The 24521-nt window shown below is 46.1% G+C and overlaps 1 protein-coding gene and 1 pseudogene across 1 annotated transcript; both read left to right on the top strand.

Annotated features, from left to right (window-relative positions):
• The first annotated feature begins 7058 nt into the window (after positions 1 to 7058).
• Positions 7059 to 10555, top strand: LOC136544694 (NADP-dependent D-sorbitol-6-phosphate dehydrogenase-like; annotated as a pseudogene).
• An 8353-nt stretch (positions 10556 to 18908) lies between these two features.
• On the top strand, positions 18909 to 20681 carry LOC136547516 (transcription factor MYB2-like). Its single transcript, XM_066539457.1, has 2 exons — positions 18909 to 19247; positions 19364 to 20681. Exons 1-2 carry the CDS (start codon positions 19082 to 19084, stop codon positions 20200 to 20202), a joined length of 1005 nt encoding a protein of 334 aa, XP_066395554.1. The 5' UTR covers positions 18909 to 19081; the 3' UTR covers positions 20203 to 20681.
• The last annotated feature ends 3840 nt before the right edge of the window (positions 20682 to 24521 follow it).

The raw sequence follows: 24521 nt of genomic DNA, 5'->3' as shown, positions 1-24521 counted from the left end.
GCACCACGTTGTCAAATTATGGACTAATTAGGCTTAAAAGATTCGTCTCGTAAATTAGACGTAAGTTGTACAATTAGTTTCGTAATTAGTCTATTTTTAATACTCTATGCATGTATAAAACATTTGATGTGACAGAAATATTAGGAGCGCATAAAAAACCAAACACGGCCCTATACTACTGGCCTGGTTTGCGACTGTGACGACGACGATCCCTGCTACAGTGAGTCACTGACCATGCATGCACCAAATTGAACTATACTACTACTCTATATCCGATCGACGCCAACAAGTCGCCAAGTTTTCTTCCGTCCTCCATCTCCATGGGTGGATGCATATGAGCAGTGCAGTGCAGCAGGCTTCTAAAAAACTGACTCGTCATCGTCATCGTCGTCGCCATCTCGTCGTTCAATTCCTCGGTGCCCGGCGCAATACGGCGACTAGGCGCGCGTGGGTTGCAATGAGGCCTAATGTGCTGGGCAGCGACGGCCCACGGGCCAGAAACTCAGAACACCACGGTAGGAGCACCTGTTGACGGTTAGATGAGGGTCCGCTACGAGGCCGTATTCGGAAATGCTAGTGACTGGCCGTCCGTGACGGACGCCCGCACCCTACATTCCGTTTCACGCTCCACGCGCGGCTCACGTCGCCTGAGCGACAAGAGGGGAAGGAAGCACGGCGCCTCCGATTCGGAAGGATCTGGCCGCGGCGTTGTATGGATGCCTAGCCGGTGCCGAGAGAGACGATGTAGCAGAAGGTGGGGTGGGGGGGGGGGGGGATGAGAGATGCAACACCCGATCTACTTTTAAAACATCCAAATACAACAGTTGCAACATACGTGTGAAGGCAGTTGAAACACTCGAAAAACACTTAAAAACCATTGCAATCATACGCAAAATCCATATAAAACACATGCAACGTATGTGTGAAACATATGCAATATCCAGATAAACACACTTGCAACATGCGTCCGGAAAAACATATATGAAGCATACCTCAGAAACATCTAAAACACATACACTTGCAACATGCCTTTGAAACAATTACAACATCCTACGATCTACTTTTGCAACATCCATATGAAACAAATGCAATATGCATCTGAAACGCCTGAAACATACATATGCAACATAGGGGAGGGGAAGGCTGGCCGGTCGATTCCGACCGTCGGGGTGGGGTGGGGGGAGCTCGGTCGCCAAGGTGAGAGAGGGCATCGTCGAGGGTGGGGAGGGCATCGCGCTGGGGCGGGGTAGAGCTGCCAACTCCCCTACAACACCGCCGTGCCACCTCCATGGATCTTGCTCGTGCTCCATGGATCTTGCTGGGGTGGGGAGAGGGCCACTGTATCCGTGGACGTTGGGCGCTCCCGGTGGGTGAGGATGCCGGGGTGGGGGAGCACGTGGCCGTCGACCAGGGAGGTAGCCATGGCCGCACGTTGGGGTAGGCGCGGGGCGCGAGCGCGGAAGGGAGGAGGAAGCGAGGGACCGGGTGCGGGAGCGAGCGGAGTGAAGCGTCCGTCCGTTTCGGACATCTTAATTGGAGCATTATCGGGGCGTATTTGGTATAACTTATAAGTTGTTTGTAATAAAGTAGACTGAATATGAAAACTCATGTTCTTTTGTAGGTTTTTCTGGCCATAATTGTCCCCACAACCTCCTTTGTACTAAGGCCCCGTTTAGTAGGGCTCCTTTTCGACTCTGGCTTCGGCTCCTCTGCAGAGGCCCTACCAAACGTTTAGTAGAAAGAACCGTTTTTTTACGAAAAAAGGAGTCAGAGCCATTTTGGAGGAGTCACAAATTTTGGATCCTCTAGAGGAGCCCTCTCAGACACACGCTAAGATACAATACAGAAGCTGAGTCTAAACTAGCAGACAACATTAGAATGTTATTTTTTAGGAAGGACCAAAGGAGAGGAGCCCTACCAAACGTTTACTAGGAGGAACCCTTTTTTTTAAAAAAAAGGAGTCAGAACAATTTTAGAGGAGTTACAAATTCTGTCTTCTCCGGAGGAGCCCTCAGACACGCCCTAAGATACAATACTTGTAGGTATTTTCGGATCACCGACGAGCAAATTTGTATTTGTGCGTCTAGCTCGGATGGTGTGCTCAGAGGACGCAAGGGTTTATACTGGTTTGGGCGGAACGTCCCTACGTCTAGTTCGCTACTGCTCATGTTACCAGCACTTGATTTGCAATAGGGCTTACAAACAGGCGAGAGAGGGAGAGGATCCCAAGTCTCTAATGGAAGGAGTGGACGGGTGTCTTTGGGGTCGGGTAAGACGGAGCCTGCACCCAAGGGGTCGGGCGAGACGGAGCCCGCGGCCTTGGGCGAGACGGAAACTGCGGCCTTGGGTCGGGCGAGATGGAGCCCGCACCCAAGGGGTCGGGTGAGACGGAGCCCGCGGCCTTGGGTGAGACGGAAACCGTGGCCTTGGGGTCGGGTGAGACGGAGCCCGCGGTCTCATGGCCGGGCGAGATGGAGCCTGCGGCCTTGGGGTCGGACGAGAAGGAGCCGTAACCAAGGGGTTGGGTGAGATGGAGCCCGCGGCCTCGAGGTCGGACGAGACGGAGCCACGGCCTTTGGTTGGACGAGACCTTTTAATACGTCTTGCTCCATCCGAGGAAGTCAGCGTGGACGCTAACTTCCTTGCTTTAGGTATCCCTAATATCGATACCCGACAATACTGAAGCTGAGTCTAAACTAGCAGACAACATTAGAATGTTATTTTTTTAGAATGACCAAAAGAGGTAGCAACTCTTATGTATTTTCTTTACGTGCTAAATGGTTTGTAATATTTGATAAATCTGTGGTTAAAAAAGTAGTAGCATTTAAAGACAAAAAATCCATATATATGGCTTTTAGGAAGGAGTATGCACTAAACGGTTTGATCTGATATTGATTAAAGACAAATCTGGAGTATATAAGGTAAATAGTTTGATCTGGTTTTGATCAAAGTTGTTCAGTAGTAGTACTATGAGGGCAGTCCCAATGGTGTATTGATGATAGTTTCTATTCTCATTAAATAACTTGTCACGTAGGCAAAACACTGATATGTCAACGTAATTAATGGAGAAAGAGAGCAAAAGTCATAGAAATGTTTTTCTTATGAAGAAATCAGGTCTTCTCTTGACTAAATGCACCAAGAAACCATAAAATCGTCATTGAGGAGAAACCACCGATTTTCAGGGGGCTCATGCCGCACTTCTATTGGAGGAAGAAGATAGAGTTGGAAGAGAGAAAAAAAAAATAATTATTACTTATAGAAATCATAGGTTAAAAAACAGTATTTTTTTTACGATATCATGTACTACATAAAGGACTGCCCTGAGAGAGTGGTGGCACAGGCACAACAGTAAGTAAGGATTCGCGGGCTGCTGCTGCTGAAATAGAGACAGGCAGCAAGCACAAGGCCATCACATGCTTGTCCAATCCTGTTCCTCTGCTAGCTCATGATAGTACTACTACCACTATCATCAGCACAGTAGGTAGACTAGGGCCATGTTTAGATCACCTCCAAATTTTAAGTTTTTTTATTTTCTTCGTCACATCAATTTTTGAACGTATGCATGGAGCATTAAATGTAGATAAAAAAATAACTAATTACACAGTTTGATTGTAAATCACGAGACGAATCTTTTAAGCCTAGTTAGTCCATGATCGGACAAAGTTTGTCAAATACAAACGAAACGTGCTACAGTGTCCAGATTACAAAAATTTGCAATCTAAATGAGGCCTTGAAGTTGGAACATGCAGGCGTCCCATTCCTGTAGTTTCATTCCCTACCTGGCTGCCTTTACTTGTCTTTAATTTGTCGGGATTAGCGATGCCGAGAAAAAAAATGTTTGTCCACTGTAGCTCTCACTTCCTATATCTGAAACTGAATTCGTGTGATTTATATAAAAAAAAACTCGACTGGTGAGGGAAGAACCGCCCTCACGGCATTGTCATAGGAAGGGACCGTATGACCCCGGTCGAAAAAACCCCCGAACTCTGGCACATACCCCGAAGGGCCGAGTGAACCGGGACATATCATCATGCCGGCGGCACCAGAGGCACACCGCAGCTGACGCAGTCACCAGGTTCGCGTGCACAGCGAGGGGATTTTTTTTGGGTGGGTACCGAAAATTCTTCCCCCACCGGGGCTTGAACTCCGGTCGGCAGGCTGATGCATATCCTTACATAATTTGACTAGTTGGAACAGGCAACGTTTGCGGCTGCAGCATGCAGCTTCCGGACGCTCGCTCGTCAGTGGGTCAGACAACTGAACTGAAGCTTTCTCAGTTCTCAAATGGAAGAAGGCCTTGCTGATGACTCACAGCACGTTGATATACCTGTCCATCAACTGCCTAATTAAACACTGCTGGTTGCATCTGCATCTGCATGATGATAGAGAGTCTTGGGCTCTGTTAATCTTTTGTTGTGTCCACTGTCGGACTTGACCGCAACAATTGAATAGGTTGCGATGCGATTGTGACCCTCTGGTCAGCGCAATACAGCATCTGCCGCTCCTCCCCATCCATATTTTTTTTCTCGTTTCCTTTCCAAGTCTTCTTTCCTTCGTACCCACTAAAACGAACTAGTAGCTAGGACCAAACAGTGTGTTTTACTAGTCTTCGTCGCAGCAGGAGGCTAGAGTGAGTTCGTTTACTTCATGGACTGACTGAATCGTTTCTGCATGCATGCATTTTTGTCAAACTGATCCATCATCCAATATTTGTCTCCCGGTCAGAGTAATTCAACTCCAACCCTCGCTGTCAAACTCAGACCGATCCATCCATCCATCAGCCAAAGTTAGTTTGTCTCCAAGCCAGCAGAGTAATGCAATGCTTTCTGCTGATCTTCTGATGGAGCTGGCAACAGCCTGATGGCGAAGACCGTAACTTCATCAGTGCTTCTTCACCTGGCTAATACGCAAGAATTAGCTCACTAACAAACACCACCGATTGATTGTGCTGCTAACTGAATTCCCTAACTTCTTGTTCCTCTAGAAGATCCATCCATCGGTCATGCTCTGCTAGCTCATCGCACGCAAAACGGCCGGCATGCATGTCCTTTTCTGCATGGACCTCGCATTGAAACTTGAACCACCAACTCCTGCAATTTTCTTCCCCATAAACACATCTACGATGCCTTCCTGAAACTAATTACCCAGTGGGCAGTTTTATATGAATCGCCGCTCACCTAATGCTATCTCCAACAACAACACCCAAAATACAAGATCTATTCGTCCTTTAGGTATCGCTACAGGCAAAATGTTCGATATCTATTTGGCATCTTCTCCAACAACAAGACCCAAAATAGAATCCTTTCTGCAAATGTGTTTCTAGGAGGGAGGATGTCCATATTTAGGTTATACCTCTCAAGCAACCCAAAATAAGTCTTCCGAATAGATACTCTGTTGGAGGTTGATTTTAAGTATCTTGGTACAAATTTTAGGTTTGTATGTTCATATGGTTCCTTGTTGGACCGTGTAACACGCAAAACAGCAGCACTAGCAGCTAGCGCTCTGCATCACACAAGTCACAAGTCAAGACGTCGTCCTGAAAGAATGGCTGGCAGTACGAACTCTGACAAATTCGCATAACAATGCATTATCGGCGGTAAGTAAGACCTCACATCATGCAGCCGCAACATTTTGTCTCCATGAACAAACAAAATGCTGTCTCGCGTCACTTTTTTTTTTTTGACTCGAATTACCCTGTTTGTTTGAACGATGTCACCTGCATTTGACTGCACATACATAGGTACCAGTTTTCTCTGAACTTGTTGGTATGGTATATATCTAGCATGTTCGGCTGATGCTGATACGATCATATATGATCGTGGATTATTACTGCTGATTGATTTGGTGTAGGAGAAAAATATTGTTGTGACTGAAAATTTACTATCGTTTACAACCGAGCGAACAGGCCGATCAGCAGCCTGTTGCAAGCAAGCGTCTAAGCTGCTGGGGCCCACGTACGCCTAGATCGAGCTGCACCAGATTGCTGCGCTGCTTGCATTGCATTGCTGCCGAAAGATGCACCGGAGTATTAAACTGTGCTGGACATGACCCTTGTATCTACGCATGCATGCATTTGAACATGGAATGGAAAGGTCTAATTCTAAAGATGTGAAAGCAATTCGGGTCAAAGACGACGCTTGCAGCTTGGAAGCAGGCTGCAGACCACTGTGGCGATACTTGGGAATTAGGGCACTTATCCATCCATCGCCCATCATTTTCATGCTTGCCGTGGTAATGTTTGTTTAGTTTGGATTATTAGCAGCTAGCTATAACTGATCAGTTCCATGCAACACTCGGTGCTTGTCTTTCTGAATAAGATACAGTAGGTTGAAGTTGAATTATATGCCATATAAATATACGTCCTGTTCGTTTGGCTTATAAGTTATACTTCTTCAGCCAACGAACGGTATTTTTCTCTCACAACAAATTAGCCAATAATACTTTCAGCCATGACTTATCAGCCAAACGAACAGGCATTAGCCACCGGTGGCAGTAGGACTACAGTCAATAGCAACGTGTGCGCAGACATGTGATCTATTAACTCCAAATGAACGGGAAAAAATCGGTGGAAACTGTGTGTCCTTATTGAGCAGCCGCTGGCACTTGCTGCGGATTCATAGGTGTGTTCATACACAAGCATCCAACACCTTAGGATCTATTAATTTTTCTCTATTTCCAACTGCTTCTTTTGAATTTATGCAGTCCCTTACGTTGGATGCTTGCATATAGACATGTGTCGTGAATCCACGACAGACGCCCATGGTCTCCTCGCTGATCCTTCCCCATGGTCACTACAACATGTCCCATTACAGGAGGCGTTTTGTCAAAGGCATTTTTTTTAAAGTGCCTTAATTTATTGTTGTATAAGGGCATTTATTTTAAAAGGCCTTTAAAAGTATATTTTTAAAGGCAAAACTAAAAAACGCCTTAAATAGGGCGTTTTATAAAAAATGCCTTAATTACTTGCAACCTTTCGAGGCGTTTTTACAGAACGCCTTTGCTGTACTTGGATATACAGCTCTGTTTGAAAACGAGAACTCCTACTAGTCCATTACGTAATGCTGTACGTGCGCATACAGCCACGTATATTCAGTTTTTTTTATTTCGAGAAAACAAATGCTGGAGACCCCTGCATCCCTCTCGGCCCCGGCCCAGCTCGTGATTGAAGGACGACGCGGCCCTCCCCGTATCCCTCCCGTATTCTTCCTGTATCCTCCCCATATCTGTCGCAAAAAAAAAGCTTCGCCCCGTTATCCGGGCGGCGAGATTGTTGGGTCCGCGAGCTCGCTGACGAGGAGGTCCTCTATTCAGGGTTCAAAATTTCGGCGAAATTTCGCAAAATTTAGTAATTTCGATGGTGGCCGAAAGAAAAATCCGAAATTTTATAATACACTAATACATGTGTTATATAACTTTAGACTTAATTTTTTATTGTTTATATTGCATATTTTTGTATTCAATAGATGTGTAGTCATAAATCATACTAATATTTGTTTAGATTTAAATGTTTTTTTTAGAAAAAACATACTTCATGTGCTAGTCTCTAAAAAAATTTCGCCGAAATTTCGGCCGAATTTCGTGAAATTCGGTAGTTTTGGTGGTGGCCGAAATTTTTGCAATACCGAAATTGAAAACCCTGCCTCTATTACATCCCGGTCTGAGGCGGCCGTGAGTGCTCGCGAGCTCGCCAACAAACAGAGACGAAGCCAGAAAAAAATTTAGAAGGGGCTGAACAAAAGAATAGAATCTTTTTTATTTTCTCTTAACCTTAGCCCCTTAACCATGTGATCAGGATCGGTTGGGGGACGTGCCCAGAATCGGTAGGCCCCCCCACCCCCACCCCCCGTCGCTGCCGACAAGGAGGTTCTCCACTGCAAACCTCCGTTATCAATCGCCGCCACTGCCCTTTGCCGAGGTCACCGTGCCCTTACTGCTACAACTACTAAGGCTCCTCCTGCCCCGGCTCATGCGCAGGTCAGCGACTACATCCAGTCCAGTCTGCGCTTAATCTGGTTCACTTTGTTGAATCTATGAATGCCAATGTCTCATGCTCACCAACCTGTTTGTGAAAATGCTTATAGAAAGTGTCACTCTAGATCATCTCCAATATCTCCATTGGTTAGGATAAGGACCATGGAGGTTGAGCCTCGGTTTGTGTGTCCATCACTCTTCCCCTTGTCTAGACAAACACTAGGTTTGTGAGCTTGTCTGAATAGTACTGGCATGCTTAGATAGTGTGCACTGTAATGTACTACTACATGATTGAAATTTCTTTGGCGGTCATGGAATATCTAAATATGAATCGAAGCTGTAGTGTCCTGATGTTTGCTAATAGATTTCTTAGATATCTGGTACTATCAATGCCTGATGTTTGCTAATAGGCCACTGGTCATGGAATAGTCCTTGGTTAGATATCTGGTAGCTACACTCTGAAAGGAAACCAATACAGTAGAAAGGAAGGGAGTAGCTACACTCTGCAAGTAGAAAATGATCGAGCACTAGTCCATCCTTAGAATCAAATAAACACTTGCTTGTTTAGCAGAAGCTTTCGAAGAAGAAGATATAGGATGAGCGCACTCCCAGCTGATGAGTGATGAGATCCTGCTCCACTTCCTGGAGCGCATATACAGTGTTCCAGGCCAGCACACTCTCCTGGTCCTCGTGATGGGCTCATCTCCCTCGCTCGCTCGCTCTCTCATGACCGCCTACACAGCATCTCTCCCCTAAATTGAGTAACCTCAGAGATGTTTGTCTCTACAACATTTTCGTTGTGTGACCTCAATTGGACTGACTATATATGTTTGTCCTTGAAGCTGAGTGTTCTTGTTGCCATCAATTGTAACACTTCCTTTGCCTTCTGACTTTATCAGACTAATTTGTGGAAGATGTCTCGGTGCTTTGTAATTGCCTAGAAAGAAGTCATGGTTATCTATAATAAACTGCAATGGATAAATTTAAGCTGACCATACTTCGGTCATGCAATTTTATTCCCACAAAAGCATAACAAGTAGGCCACCGGGGGACCATGCATGCATCATTATATTATTTCATTACTACAGGAGTAGTATAGTATTATATATTATTATACACGTACTAGTACTAGCTATCTTCCTCTTTTAGCAGGATGGGATGGGATGGGTGCTGGGTTAGTGCTGCTGATGCCTTACTTAATTTGCTCAGATTAGTGATAAAGATGCCATGACAGTTGCGCCGGACTCCAGAAGCGTCGTCTGCTGGATTCAACTTTGAAGTATAATAATATAATAGGCCGGTAGGCGCGCTTCGCCGCGCCCGTAGGGGATGAGCATGACAGCGTACAGACAATCTTGTTGGGAGCATTATCAATGACAGAATTTGGGTTAGCTTGATTTAAAAAATGAACGCAAGTGCTATTTACAGCTCATAAAGGAGTTCATGTTAGTAGATCTGTGGAATACCGAACAAATTTCAGGCCAACATCGACCGCATATATTGTAGCCATAGAACTATATTAGGTAACATTATACATTTGCCCCACTCTACTCCATAATCTTCATGTGATTGAAAGTTTGGAATCTGTTCTTATTGCAGCCGTGTGGAACTCAGATCATGGCCATGTGCTTGACACCTGCAAGGATAGCTTGAAGAAGCTGCAACTAGATTATCTCGATCTCTATCTTATTCACTTCCCAGTAACTACTAGGCATACAGGTAAGTTCCTTGCCCTTTGCACAATATTTAGAAAGATTCAATGGGTACCTCACAGAAATGTGTATTTCTGTAGGAGTTGGCACAACTTCTAGTGCTCTTGGTGATGATGGCGTGCTAGACATTGATTCCACTATTTCATTGGAAACAACATGGCATGCAATGGAAGAACTTGTTTCCATGGGGCTGGTGCGCAGCATTGGAATCAGGTAAACCGAACCGACAATTTTCTCTGTTTTGTTAGCACCAGTTTGACATTTGAGATATTTAGTCTTGGCAAGCTTCCTTTGTATTATGATTCATTACATTGGCAAGCTTCCCTTTTGTACTAGGAATATTGCTGGTGCTGAAAGCGTAGTGTAGTTTCGAAATATCCTGAATTGGAGTATAATAAGTCTTACACTAAAATTTTCTTGCTGCAACTTTTTCCATGCTTGGCGATTTACTTTTCATGCTGGCGAAGTCACTTTTTTTACAACAATAATAATACTATCAACCATCACAGCGCATACCCCCTTGGGTGGCTCCATTGGCAACACTGAGTGGTTCGGGTCGGTCTCGTGCCTCGACGACCCTGTCATCAAGGTGGTGTCATTTCAAACAGGAGTACATTTTGTTTGGATACTTTGCAACCAGCTCTAGACTATCAACCATCATCCTTGTTTAACAAACAGGAGTACATTTTGTTTGGGTACTTTGCAATATCATCAGTTCTGGTGCCAATGTGATCAGCTAACTTGGCGTTGTGGCAGCAATACAATTTGCAGAGCTTGGCTGAGAAGTATGGGAAGATGCCGGCGCAGCTTGTTCTCCGGTGGGGTCTGCAGCGTAACACGTGGTGATCCCCATGACCTCCAAGGCGCAGTAATACATTAGCACACCACTTTATATACCTTCACTCATTGGGACATGTTTGGTTTAAAGCAGGAGCATTTGCCAAGTGAGGACAGGATCTTGCATATAGTATGTATGTAACTGTGATGTGAACATGTCAGGCTTTTTATCTCTCTTAAAGGGAGCAATGCAATCCGGTCACAAATGTAACTATGTATGTCTGCAAGATTAAAATGTTTGGAGTATATAGTGTTAACGTGTGCTCTTATTGATTCATTCTCGAATGGATTGTGTCGATTTTATATTGCTAGCAGTTCCATATGGATAGCTTGATTTTGGAGGCATTTCTAATAATGCCTCCATTAATGTTTGAATGCGTTGTACAGAATGCCTCTAAATAGTATTTTAGGCCGTCAGAAAATGTCTTTAAATGTTGATATTAAGAGGCATTTTGAAAAAAATGCTTCAAAAGACCTTTTACTTTCATGTTTTAGATGGCATTTTAATAAATGTCTCAAGGACGTGTTGTAGTGGGTAGGCCACCGTGTAGCATTGTCGTCTGTTTCGAGCGGGGTGTATTGATAATCGCCTAATAAACTAGGGATTCACAAATAAAATTACTATATTACTACACATGCTGGCGCTTTCAAGGGGCTTGGAGGCATTCGTAAATGCCTCCCATAATGGGACGTGTTGTAGTGGGTAGGCCACCGTGTAGCATTGTCGTCTGTTTCGAGCGGGGTGTATTGATAATCACCTAATAAACTAGGGATTCACAAATAAAATTACTATATTACTACACATGCTGGCGCTTTCAAGAACACGTATGAAACCATTGTTTGCTAAAGTTTCGCCGCAATTAGCATGGCTTTTCAGATAGTCTAAGCATCAGAATACTAATTAGTCCAGGTTGATGCTTGCTTAGTAGTGCTAAACTTTCTCACCCAAAGCGTTCCGATCCCTTTTGATTTAATCAGAATACGGAATCCCAATCATGCAGTCTCTTGCATGTGTGTTCCTCCATTTCTTACAACACGAGTAACTAAGATGCTTTAATTTGATGCAAAGTATATATAAATTAAACAGATATTCAACAATCACATGGTGTTAAGAAGTTTGTTTACATATATAAAACTTGCCGTCATGTAGAAGCATTGGTAGCTTTGCTTTAGCATGGGAACTTGAAAACATGCATGGTGGTGAAAGTAGGAACAACTAAGAGGAAGTTTCTTGCAAAGGTAACTTGAGCTTTGTAATAAAGCTATAGCAGCATGATGGCGACTAACTAGGAGATGAAAAGGTAACGCCGCACTAATTCTTATCTTGTGCTGCAGTTCCAACCCCTCTTCTAGTTGAGTTATTTATATATACACACACACTCTGATGATGATTCTGGCGAACTGCACAGTTACGTTCTTTGCTGGTTTGGAGAGACGAAAGCAAACTTAAATTGAGCTCTGCAACGGTCGATCTGCGCCCTGAGGAAACTGATGTTGGGAATATGTTCTGTCCTTTTTTTTTCTGAGAGAGAAGAAGCTACTAGCAGATTTCGACAAAAGTAGGAAGATGAGCATATACTAATTAAGTCTTTTCGACATGTGTCATATTACTTCCCGGTTCCTTTCACTTGGAACTTGGAACCAAGTACTACTTGTATAAACAATTCAAGATCAGTTGTTAGGAGAAAAGTCTTCTTTATTTCCACTCGAATCGAAACAAAACAGAGAACAACAACACAAGAAACCAAAGCATGCATTCATGATGGTGCAAATTAATTAAACAAGCCAAAGGAAAGCAACTCTAATGTTATTGTATCGTATATGTACACTAGCTTAGCTAGGAGTATGATCATATCAGTAGTACGTGTAGGATCGGAACCACATCTAATCTAACAACAACACGTTGCCTTGTCTTAAGTGAGCGCTAATCATACCAACAAACATGTTGTTGCTGCTTTAAGGAACATGTTCTTGAGCCTGTCCTACTACCAGAATCCTCAAATTTGCTGAGTGTTTTTATGTTTGTCGAGTGTATTCCCTCGGGCACTCGGTGAACAAGTTCTTTGCCGAGTGACGCGCTAAAAACACTCGGCAAAAAAAAAAAACACTTGACAAGCAGGATGTTTTGCCAAGTGTCAAAATAAAAATACTCGGCAAAGAGGTTGTTTGCCGAGTGTTAAAAAAATACATTCGGTAAAGAAATAAAAATCTTTTTTTCTGGAAAAGAAGGAGAAGAAAAAAATGAAAAAAAAACTTTGCCGAGTGCTCAGATCTAAAACACTCGGCAAAAAAAAGTAGGAGAAGAAAAAAATTAAAAAAAACTTTGCCGAGTGCCCCATCTAGGACACTCGGCAATAAAAAAACCTAACCGCGTCCCCAGCACTCCACCCGCGCCCTCCCGTCCCCACCCCTTCTCTCTCCTCCCGCCCCCAGCACCCCCTCTCCTCCCAACGGCGCCGCCTCCCTCCCCTCCTCTCCCGGCCGCTCCCTTCTTCCCCGCCCCTCCCTTCTTCCCCGGCGCGGCCTCCCCACCGGCGAGATCCGGCGGCCGGTGCCGCCCGCTCCCTCCCTCCCTCCCCCAACGGCGAGATCCAGGGAGGGACCCCGGCGGCGCACCCCAGGCGGTGGTGGAGGGGTGGCCCGACGTTGCGGGCGCGGCACGGATCCATGGCGTGGCGTCTCTCTCCCTCCGGCGGCGCCCTCTCTCCTCCCTCCGGTGGCGGCGTGGCACAGGGAGGTCGGACCCGGTGGCAGCGCAGCGCAGGGAGGCCGGATCCGACGACGGCGTGGCACGGGGAGGGCAGATCCGGTGGTGCCCTTTCTCCCTCCTGCGGCGCCCTCTCTTCTCTCTCCCTCCGATGGTGGCGCGACATGGGGAGGCCGGATCCGGTGGCGGCGTGGCGTGGGGAGGCCGGATCCGGTGGCGGAGCGGCGCGGGGAGGCCGGATCCGGCGGCGCCCTTTCTTCCTCTGGCGGCACCCTCTCTTCTCTCTCCCTCCGGTGGTGGCGCGGCGCGGGGAGGCTGGATCCGGTGGAGGCGGTGGCGGGCCAGCGCCGGTGCGAGTGGGGTGGCTGGATCCGGTGGCGCCCTTTCTTCGTCCGGCGGCACCCTCTCTTCTCTCTCCCTCCAGTGGTGGCGCGGCGTGGGGAGGCTGGATCCGGTGGCGGTGGTGGCGGGCCAGCGCCGATGCGAGCGGGGTGGTCGGATCCGGCGGCGCCCTTTCTTCCTCCGGTGGCTGATGCTTTTTTTATTTTTTTTCAAAAAATGTTTGCCAAGTGTTTTTGGGGCACTCGGCAAAGTCTTCGCCGAGTGCCCCCGAGTGCCCGACGAAAAACACTCGGCAAAACAGCGTTTGCCGATAAACCAGTTGCCGAGTGTAACACTCGACAAACGGTTTGCCGAGTGTTTTGGGGGCTTTGCCGAGTGCCTCCTGTATCCGGTAGTTTACTTGCTCTTTTCAGCAACGTGTGCATCTTTTTTTTTCTTTTTTTTTTGGTTAAGCGAATAAGGCTATGGCTCCCTCGTGTGTCAGATGTCTGCCTTTTTCTATCTCTGAATGTTCATTGCGCATGGTGCCAAAAGACTAGCTCATACTCCATGGGGTGCCAAAAGACTTTAGCTTATATACACCATCTATCTCCGAATGTTCATAGTATGAGTGAACTTCATCAGTAGATGGTGTCCTAAAAGATGGTTTGCTTAGTGAGTAGTGACTAGTATATACTTCTTCAGTAACAGTAACAAAACTTGTTTCTAATCCAGTATTAATTTCACTATGGATACTTTTGCAGAGAGTTGCTTGTCAAGGGGCGATTGACCTATATCATATGATACTTTCTAGTTTCTATATATATATATATATATATATATATATATATATATATATATATATATATATATATATATATATATATATATATATATATATATATATATATATATATATATATATAATCCATCTATGTCTATCTAGCAGCCTCCAGATTTGGAACACGTCTGAAAAAGCGGAGCCGGAGTTGAGCACACACAAGCAAGCATGCATTGCAGGTGCGCGATGTGGGAGAGCAGCTTTATTTCTTTTTGCGCGCTCTGACCCTTTGAAGCCTACAAACACTGACCCGCACGCATGCAGATGCTTCCACGACGACTACAGCTTAAGCTGTTTAATCAATGCAAAAATTAAGTTAAACTAACAGCTGAACCATATTTTTAAGGCTTCTTTTAGCTTTGTTTATTACCACCCCTCTTATTTGTATTTTTTTTAAAGAAGCTATAGGTTAGACTTGCTTATATATTTTTATTATTTTTTCTTTTACTTTTATTTATACAGTTTCTCGTGAAAACGTTTTCCTGAGAACCTAGCTAGAAAAACGCAAAGTAATTAAAAGTTAAGCAGGATAATGATTAATAATTATATAAAAAAGGTAAGGGGGGTAGCACACGTCGCACGAAGAAAGCCCCCGGTTTCCCACTCGCTAATCCCCATATCATACATGTGTCCTCCACTAGGCCACTAGCTTAGCTACCTGATGACCCATCATCCACGAGCCACTGCAAATTAGTAGCACAATACAATGCATATGCTGCAACGGAAAGCGAATTAAGCTATGAACGACGACGGGCACTAGCAGCTACTAGCTTGCTTATAGGTGTCACGCATGCTCTCCACATGATGTCCTCCTGTCGGAAGTAGAATAGAAGGTTAGTGGGTTCGGAACACACGTGCCTGTAACCATCTCAACCTTTGAGTATCAAACTGACCCGCTACTAACACATCCGAAAGGCTGGGTCCGTCGGTAGGTTTCGAGAACGACGAAGTATATGGCTTACCATTGAAAACACACATTCGCTCCTACGAGCAATTCGAATGACTGAGGTTAATTAACAACGAAATCACCACATACGTGTTCGTTTATTGTTGAAAAAATAGCACTGTTAAATTTTAGAATAAATCTAAAAAACATAAGCACCCACGTCAAATCTAACTAGCTGAGCTATATATGCTTGTTTCGCTAATTAGTTCTAACCTAGTAATATCTAGTCTAGAGCTAGATGACGCTAATACAATTATACTCTTAGCACACAAACACAAGAACAGGCTAGCTTCGGTGTGGTCTTCAGACGTGAAGTCATGTCCTTGCACCAACTCATGGACGGGTGATGTTCAATCTTGATTCGACATTGTAAAGTTGTTATTGTTGTTGATCATAAAATCGCTATAATTTGTTGTAAACAGTGTGACACTCACCATGAGGACTGTCTTGGGCTAGAAATAAAATCCCTCAGGTGGGTGAAGGTAAGGTCAACATACTTCGGAACCTGCGTGATTTCCCTGTGAGGAGGCGACTCAGGGCGCCGAGCCCTCGCCGCTGAATGCCCCCACCTCAGGCTAGTCCTCACTCGTCGCTGCTGCCCCTCTCCGGTGAACGGTGGCACTTAAACAGACGGCCATCCACAATCCATCCATCCATCCCACCTCTCTCACCTTCCCAAACCCCTCCCTGCCTCTCCCCCATCCACTTCACCAGTAGCCAAGTTAGTTGGTGGCTAGATCCAGGTCCATTCTGGGGCTGGATCAGGCTCCTTCCTCCTATGATCTATGACCTCCGCGACATCTGATGCCTTTGCCGCCCAAGTTCGTCCGGTCGTTTGGGACCAGATCTGGCTCTTCTAGCCCTATAAAGTAGTGCGGTCATGTGGAGCTCTACGGAACTACAACAACCAGCATTGATGGTCTATGTTATGGGCGAAAGCCCTGCCTCTAAGGGCGGCGACGGTGGCGTCCACGGTGGACCTTAGACGCCACTCCCCTTCCTGAAGGTGTTGTTGAAGAAACACTTGTGGCTCGTCGCTTTGTCCCCTCCGTCTCTTGGTTACTTGAGCATGCCTGTCACCTGTGTGGTTGCTGTTGCCATCTGTGGTTCTTGCCGCGTCATCGTTTCTTGGAGGAGTTCCTTGTTGTGTCTGTGTGTGCTTTATATCCTTCCTCTTCGCAGTGGACTGTCCTTGTTCTAGCATATGCTTAGCCACCGTGGCAGATGTATGGCTGTCATTGGTCTCTTTTTCGATGAATCCTTTGCCGCCGATGTCGCATAGTTCTTTGGTGGATGCTTTGTTGTCAGGATTGTGTTGGTTCCTTTCATGGCGGACGTTTTGCCGCCAAGGTCATTTCGCTTTTCTGGCGAATGCTTTGCTGCGGAGGCCGTTTCTCTTCTCTTCACCTTTTCTTGTTGCTTTCTTTGGTAATCTTAGGGTTACTTACATGTCCTTGTATATTTTTTTTCCAAACTCTTGTTATTTTTAATGAAAAATATGCTTCATGGTACGGCCAAGAAAATAAAATCAAGTTGGAAAAAAAATCCCCCTCGTTCATTCCTTGACCCTAAAAAAACCAGGCTCATCGAATGAACGCGAGTATGTGGCGATCAAGGGCGGGTGGGCACGTATTTGGAGGCTGGAGCTACTCCTTGTCCTAGATTGTTTGCGTACGTACCTCACTCACACATCATTCTATCTTCATCCTCTGGTTTGGTTCAGAACAAGACAAGTGCCTTGCGAGCGCACCATGTTCGCTGATGCTAAAATTTGAGTTATACTGATGTTTATGTTAAAATATTATGAAAAAAAATACTATTTTATAACTGAAAAGTAGTTCTGAATAAGCACAGACCAACCGGCACGATCGATGGGCATGCACGTCGTCGGAGACAGATTCCCATGGCCCGGAGACGCCTCTCAGGCAGCGGTGGAGCGACCCTTGTTGTTTGTGGTCAACTCGCGAGGATCCATATATCTCCTCAGTACGTATACACATGATGGTTGAGGGAATATTTTGACCTTTGGAGCCCAGCAATCAGACGTCAGTGTGGACGTGTCTAGTTTCATACTGAGGCCCCTTTGGTAGGGATTCAAGTGATCTAGCTCCTTCACTGTAGCTAGAGCTGTTGGAGCCATGCATTAAAACTAGCTTCTTCAGGAGGGGGAGGAGAGAGAAATGGATTCTGCGAACAGTGCGCTGCTACAGTGTCGTTGTCGGAGGAGCCGGAGTTAGTGAATCTGTACCGAAGGGGCCTGATTGACACGCATCGTCCCGCACCAGCTCTACGAGATCTAGGCTGAATCTGAGAGCTAGTAGGGACAAGCTAGCAGCTGGCGCCGGCGACCCATGGCAATGGCAGCACTTCACTGCGCGCCGCCACACTGGCCGGCCGGCCGGTTGGATGCGATCCCGATCCAATACCATGGACGCATGATCCACCTCCAGCTCAGGGTACGGTGGCTCGGCGCAGCCAGCGCCAAAATGGATAGATTTTTCTAAAAGCACAGCACTTGCTGCCGGAGACGGAGACGGAGACGGAGACGGATGGATGGATCGGCATGCAGTCGGCGTCAGAACTCAGAAGGGGAGACCAGAGTCCGCGCGTTTGACAAACAGGGCCACCCCCTCCCCTAGGCCCCAGGAGAATAATCCCGTCCCGTCCCGCATTTCAACGAGCCCCGGTGTGGAACGGGAACTGTCTTGGACCACTACACCTCGGCTCTTGCATTGTTTACTAATTTGATTTGAATTTGTGGATGTTTTCGGTTACAGTTGATCTCAATTTCTGACATTTTTGCTCAGGCTGATGAGCAGAGGTTCTTCTGCTCATTTGCTCAAGCGATTGACTTACTTGACTGCTAATAATTGAGAGCTAATCGTTGGATTCATAGGATAGGATATGAGTGGTTGAGTGCCTATTTTCAGTAGGACGTCAGTTATATTGACCGGTGGATGTATATGCTCATATATCCAGTCACAGCCGGAATCTTAGCCTGAGGAATGAGTATATACAGTACGTGAGAAATCCCAATTTTTGGTTTTAGGACTGTCTCCAACAAAGACCCATATAATGGGTTCGCCGATCAAATTAACACAGAGCAGGGACATTCTATACGAGAAAACTAGAATAGATCCATTCCGGCCCTCTTATCTCAATGAACACACCCTTATAGTCAGATTATTTGTACAGGCGTATGGCAAGCAGTAGGGGTTTATGATTTGAGGCGACGGGAAGTAGTAGTATGAATGCATGGATTGGAGAGGTCAAAACAGTGGCACCACCCGTCAAAGTTGACGTGTGCCATGGGATTAGCTTAGCATTGCGAGTTAATCTCGCCTCTGCTTTCGGCTTTTTGAGGTAAAGAAAACGGAGCAATCGACTGCGATGGCATAAACAATTTCTCCACCGTTGCGGCGTGCTCCCTCTCCCTCACAACTCACATGCCTGCCTGCCGTTTCTTCTTCTTCTTCTTCTCCGTCTTCGATTCGTCTTTCCAAGTCCACGGCGCACAGCCAGCAGTCACAATAACAGCACAACCCAACCAAGCCGTCATGCATCCCTCTCCTCGCTCCTCTCTCCTCTATAAAAGCCAGCCTCTCCCGCCCTTTTCGCCATAATCCTCCAAACTCCCTCCCTCCTCTCCCCCATCCTCGATCGGCTACCTACTACCTTGCTGTTGAGCTTGCTGAAGATATATAACATCTGCACAGGGCTATCTATCGATTAGCGAAGTGAAGAAGATGGCGGCGCGTGATCACCGAGAGCTGAGCAGCGACGAGGACTCCGCGGCGGCTGCGGCCGGGGACCTCCGCCGCGGGCCGTGGACGGTGGAGGAGGACATGCTCCTCGTCAATTACGTCGCCGCGCACGGCGAGGGACGCTGGAACGCGCTGTCACGATGCGCAGGTATGTACGCTGCTTCTGCTTGCCATGTCGATCGCTGCCGACGAGCTAGCGGAGCTCTTGGCCGACCAAGTGACCAGCCAAACTAATGAACTGCGTGCTTGCTTTCTTCATTCCAGGGCTCCGGCGGACGGGGAAGAGCTGCCGCCTGCGGTGGCTCAACTACCTGCGTCCGGACCTGCGGCGGGGCAACATCACGGCGCAGGAGCAGCTGCTCATCCTGGAGCTGCACTCGCGGTGGGGCAACCGCTGGTCCAAGATCGCGCAGCACCTCCCGGGGCGCACCGACAACGAGATCAAGAACTACTGGCGCACGCGGGTGCAGAAGCACGCCAGGCAGCTCAACTGCGACGTCAACAGCCAGCAGTTCAAGGACCTCATGCGCTACATCTGGATGCCGCGCCTCCTCGAGCGCATCGGCTCCGACTCCGGGGACGGAGCCGTCGTTATAGATGCCGTGGCGCACGACGCCGCGACGCTGACGCCGACGCCGACACCGACGCCGACGCAGCTCCTCACGGCCTCCGCGTGGCGCGTCGACGACGTCGAGCTGTCCTGCACCACCGCCGTGTCGTCGTCGTCCGTGTCCACGGACAGCATGCAGCAGCAGCTCGTCGCCGTGTCCCCGCCGCCGCCGCCGCCGGCCGTGGCCTCCGCCGCCTGCGGCGAGAGCAACAACGACGCCTCCTACTACGGTATCGACAACAGCAACGCTGCCATGTCCATGTGGGACACGCTGTGCCAACCACCGCACTCGACGACGGCACAGCTGGCGAGCGCCGGGACCTGCATCTGGTCCGACGAGTCTCTGCTGGTCGTCCCTTCTGGCCTCCCAGGCGGCGGCGGCGGCGTGTACGCCGACATGGGGTTCCCGGACCTCTGCGACCCCGACACCATGTGGACCGCCGGCGTCTCCGGCGCCGACGACCTGTGGTACACGCAGATAATGGGGCTGTGAAATTAAAGCAAGTCCGCCGGCCGCTTGGATTCGACCTGACGGATTTCTAGCTAGCCCGGTGGAGACGACGGGCGGCGAGTTAATTAATTAGTAGATGACACAAACACACACACAGGCAGCAGCAGCAAGTCTATACAACAGTCGTCGAGACGGGCTGGAAGAAGGAGAAGGCCATTATTGGGGGGCTTTTGACCTTGAAGACTGAAGCCATGCGTCTTCGTCTTCGTCCCACTTTGCCCGCCAATAATTTTTCTTCTCCAGTTCTTGCCCATCGTCTCCCCCTCATTCTCTGCTATATATACTTTCTAGAAGCTTTATTTAATATGGTCATGGAGTAGCAGCTAGCAGCGCACTAGCTAGTTTTATTTACCATAAGCTTGCTGTTTTTTTACTGTTTTGATTCTTTGTGGGTAAATATCTGAGTGGTTATTGGTTTGTAACTTTGTTAAGTGTCTGATGATGATCCTGGGAAAAAAAAGTCGATGGAAATAAAAGCTGAAGCACCGCCTATGCCTGCACTGGTGGGTGTTTAGTTTGTTCATTAACAGTAGTAGTGATGAACTGAACTGTATGAGGTAGCTGAATGATGATGCAAGCTTGTTTGTCCTGACGAGATGACTATGGTGACTACTGCAGTGATGAGCACAGAATTGTTTGCAACCGAGAACCGACCGACTCTGCAGTCTGCAGTTCTGCAGATGCACATGATGAACGACTACTGATAGGGGCTGCCGGATCAGATATATTCAGATCGACGTTGGTATTTGTATTCTCCTGTCTAAATTATATATAGGTTTTTATTTTTCTAAGAAAAAAGATTTATCTGATTTTGACTTAAGTTCATAGAAAAAAAATATTAACATCTACAATATCGAATGAATGCACTATCAGGATATATCCCATGGTGTATCTAATAAAATTAGCTATTTTTGTGAGTGTATTTAATAACCCGACATGAAAATGACTATCTCCACCATAAAATAGTCTATTTTTCACGAGAGTCATAATTTCCATGGGAGTCGGCTAACGGCTTGCAACACCACAAAATATGATGCCCGCTCGTTGTGAACTCATTTCTGAATAATATATAGGTTACATTCATAAAAATCTTATGAAATTTTAGTTCAATCTTATGTACCTATAATATGATGGCTTTTCAACCTTCAAGTTATAAGTAAGTACGATTTTTAACATTGAATTACAAAAACCAGTTAGCGGACACACTTAACCGCTGAAACATGATAAATTTGGTTCTTTAGCGGGTTTCCTGGGTGGTTTTCGATATACCAAAAAGAATAAAAATCTAGTTTGATCTCTTAAAATTCATAACTAATTTATCTGAAATTAGGAAAATATGAAACTAGTATTATTTTTTCTAAAAATATTATCTACCTATCTATTATTTATATATAGTTATTTGAAATTGGTTTATTTCTATTTCTATTGTTTTATTGCTTGTAGTCATGCTCATTGTCTATTTAAAACAAATAAGATCCAAATAACGCTAAATAGAGTATCAGCAAATAGATGACACTTTTAAAAGAAATCTAGAGCTAGTTCGATATTTTTTGATTTAAAATAAATTAATTATAAATATTTAGAAGCCAAATCAGGTTGTTATCATTTAAAAAAACAGAAACCACCTTTGAAACCAGTCATATAGCACTAATTTTATCCGGTTTTAACGTTGTAGGGTGTCTATTACCCACTTTTGTCGTTGTGGGTAACTTGAAGCTATGTTTTCTTTTTCTCGATCGCGCAAAAGATTTGCGTGTTTTTGTAAGGTAGAGAAAAATTCAATACAACGTGCCTTAGCGGCGCCCTAGGGTGTCAAAAGAGATTGTATATGGACGCTCGGACGACCCTCCCTAGTGTACTTAATCTTTTTTATCCCCTCACGAATTTACAAAAATTTCAGAACACTTCCTGGTAGTGTAAAACAACTTATGCAATAATTTAGAACGGGCTCGAGTACAATTTGGAATAGATTGAAGTATAATTTATTATATCATGCTTGAGCTGCCTATTAGTATGTACCGTACCAAGTGGAAATTAACAGAGCCTTGCACAGTGCTGTGACGACGATCTGATCGCACGAGCATGCAGTACCGACATGTGGCACGCGTACGCATGCATGATTAGCTTGGTCTTAGAGACCATAATAACCACGTAGTACTATACTTACATACATATATAAGCATGGGAAACGGGACTAGAAAAGAGAAGGAAAAGGAAGGCGCTTTTTCATTCTCAATTCTCTGTCAGGTCCGGAGAGCAGGCCAGGGAATCTGAACTCTCATCACATTATTAGCCATGCATCGCCCGTCTCCATTAGAGATGCTGATGATATATGCATGACTATCTCATCACACGCATTCTCACTGCTGCTAGTAGTGCTAGTGCTAGTGCTAGTGCTGCTGCTCCGGCGACGGACCCATCGGTCGATGGAGACAACGAGGCCAACCGGAGTCACCTGAGGAAAGCGAGCGAGCGCATGCAGCAATGGCAGGCATGCATCGAGCATCGATTCCTTTTTTCCCTCGCGGCCGGGTTTCGTGGTGGCTGGGCCGACATCAAAAATCCCAATGCAACTGCAGAGCGCAGATGCAGATGCAATGCCAGTGAGCGTGCAAGAAGGAGGTTGCCTGATGATTGCATCCATCATTATATTCTTGCACTTGCAGCATTTTATCCACAAAAGCATCCATCGCCGAGATACAGATACTACTGCAGTATATAGGAAACAAAGAGACGAACCATGCATCCAAGAAAATTAAAATTGCATTGAACGAGTCCAAAGTTTCGTGCTGCTGCAGTCTGCTTGATGGCGAAGCGCATTAGCCGACTGCCTCCACATTAACAGTCTGCTACCACCACAGCTGTCTTGCTTCTTTTCCACATTATTATCGTTTATCCAAACACAACAGGCTGCAGCTAGTGCAAGCTGAGGAAGAAGAAGAAAAACAAACAAGAACTACACCACCATGCATGCATGCTGAATTGCTGATGATGGAATGGTTTTTGTTTAACTGCAGCCAGCAGCAAGTGCATGTACATGTACCTCCCCCGGCCCCAAGATACAAATTACCAACCCATTGCAAACAAATTCATCATGTGAATGCATGAACCTTAGTAACTACGTAGCTTTCATGCTCGAAGATATCGACCTCGTTCTACTCCTTTTCTGGCATGCATGGCAGTACTTACTGTAGCTACTCCGATGCAGAAGCAGAACAGATCGAGGAGGTAATCATCTGTTGGGCTACAGAGACAGGCACTACACCAGCGCCCCAGACCATCAAGATTGCAGGCCAGGTGTGTCGATAACACGGTCCGCCGGAAGAAGCAGCAGCAGCACCGCCACCACCACATCCATGACGGTGACTTGTGAACGCGCCGCGTGCCCGCGTGCCCGCGTGCCGTAAGCACCTTTCCTTTTTCTGCCTCCGGCCGAGGCTCCCCGGCCGGCGCTTCACACTGAACGACGGCACTGCACGTACGGGCTTCACACTGGCCAGTGGTCACTGACGATCTATCCTAATCATTTGCTCCCGCATCAGCATTATAATCTTGGCTTTTAATTCTTTCCAAAGTTATTTTGGCTTCATTTGCAGCCCGGGACTGCTAAGTTGCCACTAATTCTGAGATGAAGATAAAGAAGAACAATATTTTAAAAAGGAGGAAGGGGTCTATTATATTTTTAGCCATTCAATAATTCTGAATTTTTTTGACATGCAACTCTAAGATCCAAATTATTTAACCAGCTGAAAAATTTTGGACATCCACCTTTTTTTCAAAGGTGGTTTTGTATTTTCTGAAAATAACAAAAAAAATAGCTCAGTTTTTAAAAAAAATCATGACTAATTTATTTTAAATAAAAAAAGTATGAAATGGCAAAAACTAGCGCAGTTTTTAAAAAATTCATGACAAAATTATTTTAAATCAGAAAATTTTGAAACTAGTACCAAAAACTATTTCTAGAAGGATGGCGAAAAATGAAGAAGAAAGTCAAATTTGTTGGATGGTCAAAATAGTTGGGTGGCCAAAAATGGGTTTGAGAAAAAGATGAAGGCAGTGGGAATTCTAGAAGGTGTGTTCAAAAAAGTGTTTACCCGTGCATGCGTGGAGCAGAGGTGTGTTACCGTGTGGCATTGTGTGGTCTTGTAAATGTGTAGGTGTTGGATGCGCCGAGGTGATCGGTAGACGATTGAGAAGGTCAAGCGACGGATCCATGCACGATGGACGACTGAGGACAGTGAAAGGTGGACATGAAGGGTTGGACGACCAAAGGACAAAAAGGCCGGGGATGGACCATGGAC

This window comes from Miscanthus floridulus, chromosome 3 (genome assembly GCF_019320115.1).
Source record: "Miscanthus floridulus cultivar M001 chromosome 3, ASM1932011v1, whole genome shotgun sequence".
NCBI classification, from domain to species: domain Eukaryota; kingdom Viridiplantae; phylum Streptophyta; class Magnoliopsida; order Poales; family Poaceae; genus Miscanthus; species Miscanthus floridulus.
The sequence above is the reverse complement of the archived record's forward strand: the minus strand, read 5'-3'. Positions and strand labels throughout refer to the sequence as shown.

Bases quoted from the DNA above. Each gene is read 5' to 3' on its own strand.
- LOC136547516 (XM_066539457.1), top strand. From the start codon at position 19,082: ATGGCGGCGCGTGATCACCGAGAGCTGAGCAGCGACGAGGACTCCGCG. The intron at 19,248-19,363 runs GTATGTACGCTG...TCTTCATTCCAG, and splicing joins CGCGCTGTCACGATGCGCAG to GGCTCCGGCGGACGGGGAAG.